Consider the following 1211-nt stretch of genomic DNA (forward strand, 5'->3'; position numbering starts at 1 on the left):
CGGTGCTAGCCGCCGTCGCCTCGAGTTGAGAAGGAACCAATCGTCCCGATGCAAAACCTCCGCGCGCGCATCAAGCGCAAGGCGCAGCTCAAGATGCAATCCAAGCGCAAAGCCATCGAGATGGAGAATGTGACGGCCACGCCTGCGCCCAAGCGACTTCGCCGATGCACGAAGGCGGGAACGTCTGTCGCTAGCATGCTTGCGTTCAATGACCAGTTGCTGCAGTCGTGGGAGACGCAGCTGTCGGCAGAAGGTTCGATGCATGCGCTCGTGACGTGTTCTCATATTCTGTGCGCAGCGTCGCCACAGGTGCGCGTCCACGACAAGCTCATTGCGTCGCTCGAGCTCAAGTACAAACTCCACGAGACGCTTGACTTTCTCTCGCAGCTCGCGCGGTTACAAGGGGAAGCGGCGTAAGAGATTACTTGCATAGCACAGCGTAACCTCGGTCGCGACACGATGGTTCTATGATATCGCATCCCGGACCATCTCCTGCGGTAGTCTAGTCGACGATGACGAGTCGGCCCTCCTTCGCAGGATACGCCAGCAGCCGCTTCTTCTCGATGAAGCGCACGACTTCCTCGGCGATCTGGTCGTGTGTCGAGACTAGCTCGCCCTTCTGCCACGCGACGCAGCCATCGCCGCCGCCCGCAACAAACTTGGTCGTCGCGACGAGCACGACCGCGTCCAAGTCGATGTCTCTGCCAAACTCATCTTTGAACGATGTAATCTACGCAGCCCATCAGCTGGAATACGAAAGGCGGCGGCGGTACCGCTGGCGACTCGGGGCGCGACCGGTCGTAAATGATGCGAAGGCCCGAAACGTGCGGGAACGAGCCCGAGAGCGCCGGGTACACTCGCAAGTGCTGCTCGATCGCCTCCTTGAAGTCGGCCGCCTTGATTTTGATGAGCACCGCAGGGCGCGGGAACGGCATCTCTTTCTCAAGCAGTCCCACCGTCACCGTTGTCTTCGCCGGGTGCACTACCAATTCGCTCAGACACTCGACGATAACAACGATCGTACCATTGTCACCACGGACAAAGCCGCCGTTGACTAGGCCAAACTGCGCGCCGAGCTCGGACCGGATCGCGTCAGCGACCAAGTTGCCAAAGTTGCTCTCTTCGCCGCGCATGACCGACGTCCGCGTGTCAAGCGGTAGCTCAAGCACGGCCAGCTGCCGCGCGGCCTTGGCGAGGGCGTCGTCGCTCGA

The 1211-nt window shown here is 60.7% G+C and overlaps 2 protein-coding genes across 2 annotated transcripts; one reads left to right on the plus strand and one right to left on the minus strand.

Moving 5' to 3' along the window:
* Window positions 1-48: 48 nt before the first annotated feature.
* Window positions 49-417, plus strand: SPRG_10544 (hypothetical protein; the record flags this gene model as incomplete). The annotated part of the gene is made up of 2 exons (XM_012350192.1): window positions 49-253; window positions 299-417. 2 exons carry the CDS (start codon window positions 49-51, stop codon window positions 415-417), a joined length of 324 nt encoding a protein of 107 aa, XP_012205582.1.
* SPRG_10545 (hypothetical protein) lies at window positions 360-1133 on the minus strand (the record flags this gene model as incomplete). The annotated part of the gene is made up of 3 exons (XM_012350193.1): window positions 360-730; window positions 774-982; window positions 1025-1133. 3 exons carry the CDS (start codon window positions 1131-1133, stop codon window positions 503-505), a joined length of 546 nt encoding a protein of 181 aa, XP_012205583.1. The 3' UTR covers window positions 360-502.
* Window positions 1134-1211: the final 78 nt, after the last annotated feature.

The sequence above is a fragment of the Saprolegnia parasitica genome, assembly GCF_000151545.1.
Source record: "Saprolegnia parasitica CBS 223.65 unplaced genomic scaffold supercont2.62, whole genome shotgun sequence".
In the NCBI taxonomy this organism is placed as follows: Eukaryota; Oomycota; class Saprolegniomycetes; order Saprolegniales; family Saprolegniaceae; genus Saprolegnia; species Saprolegnia parasitica.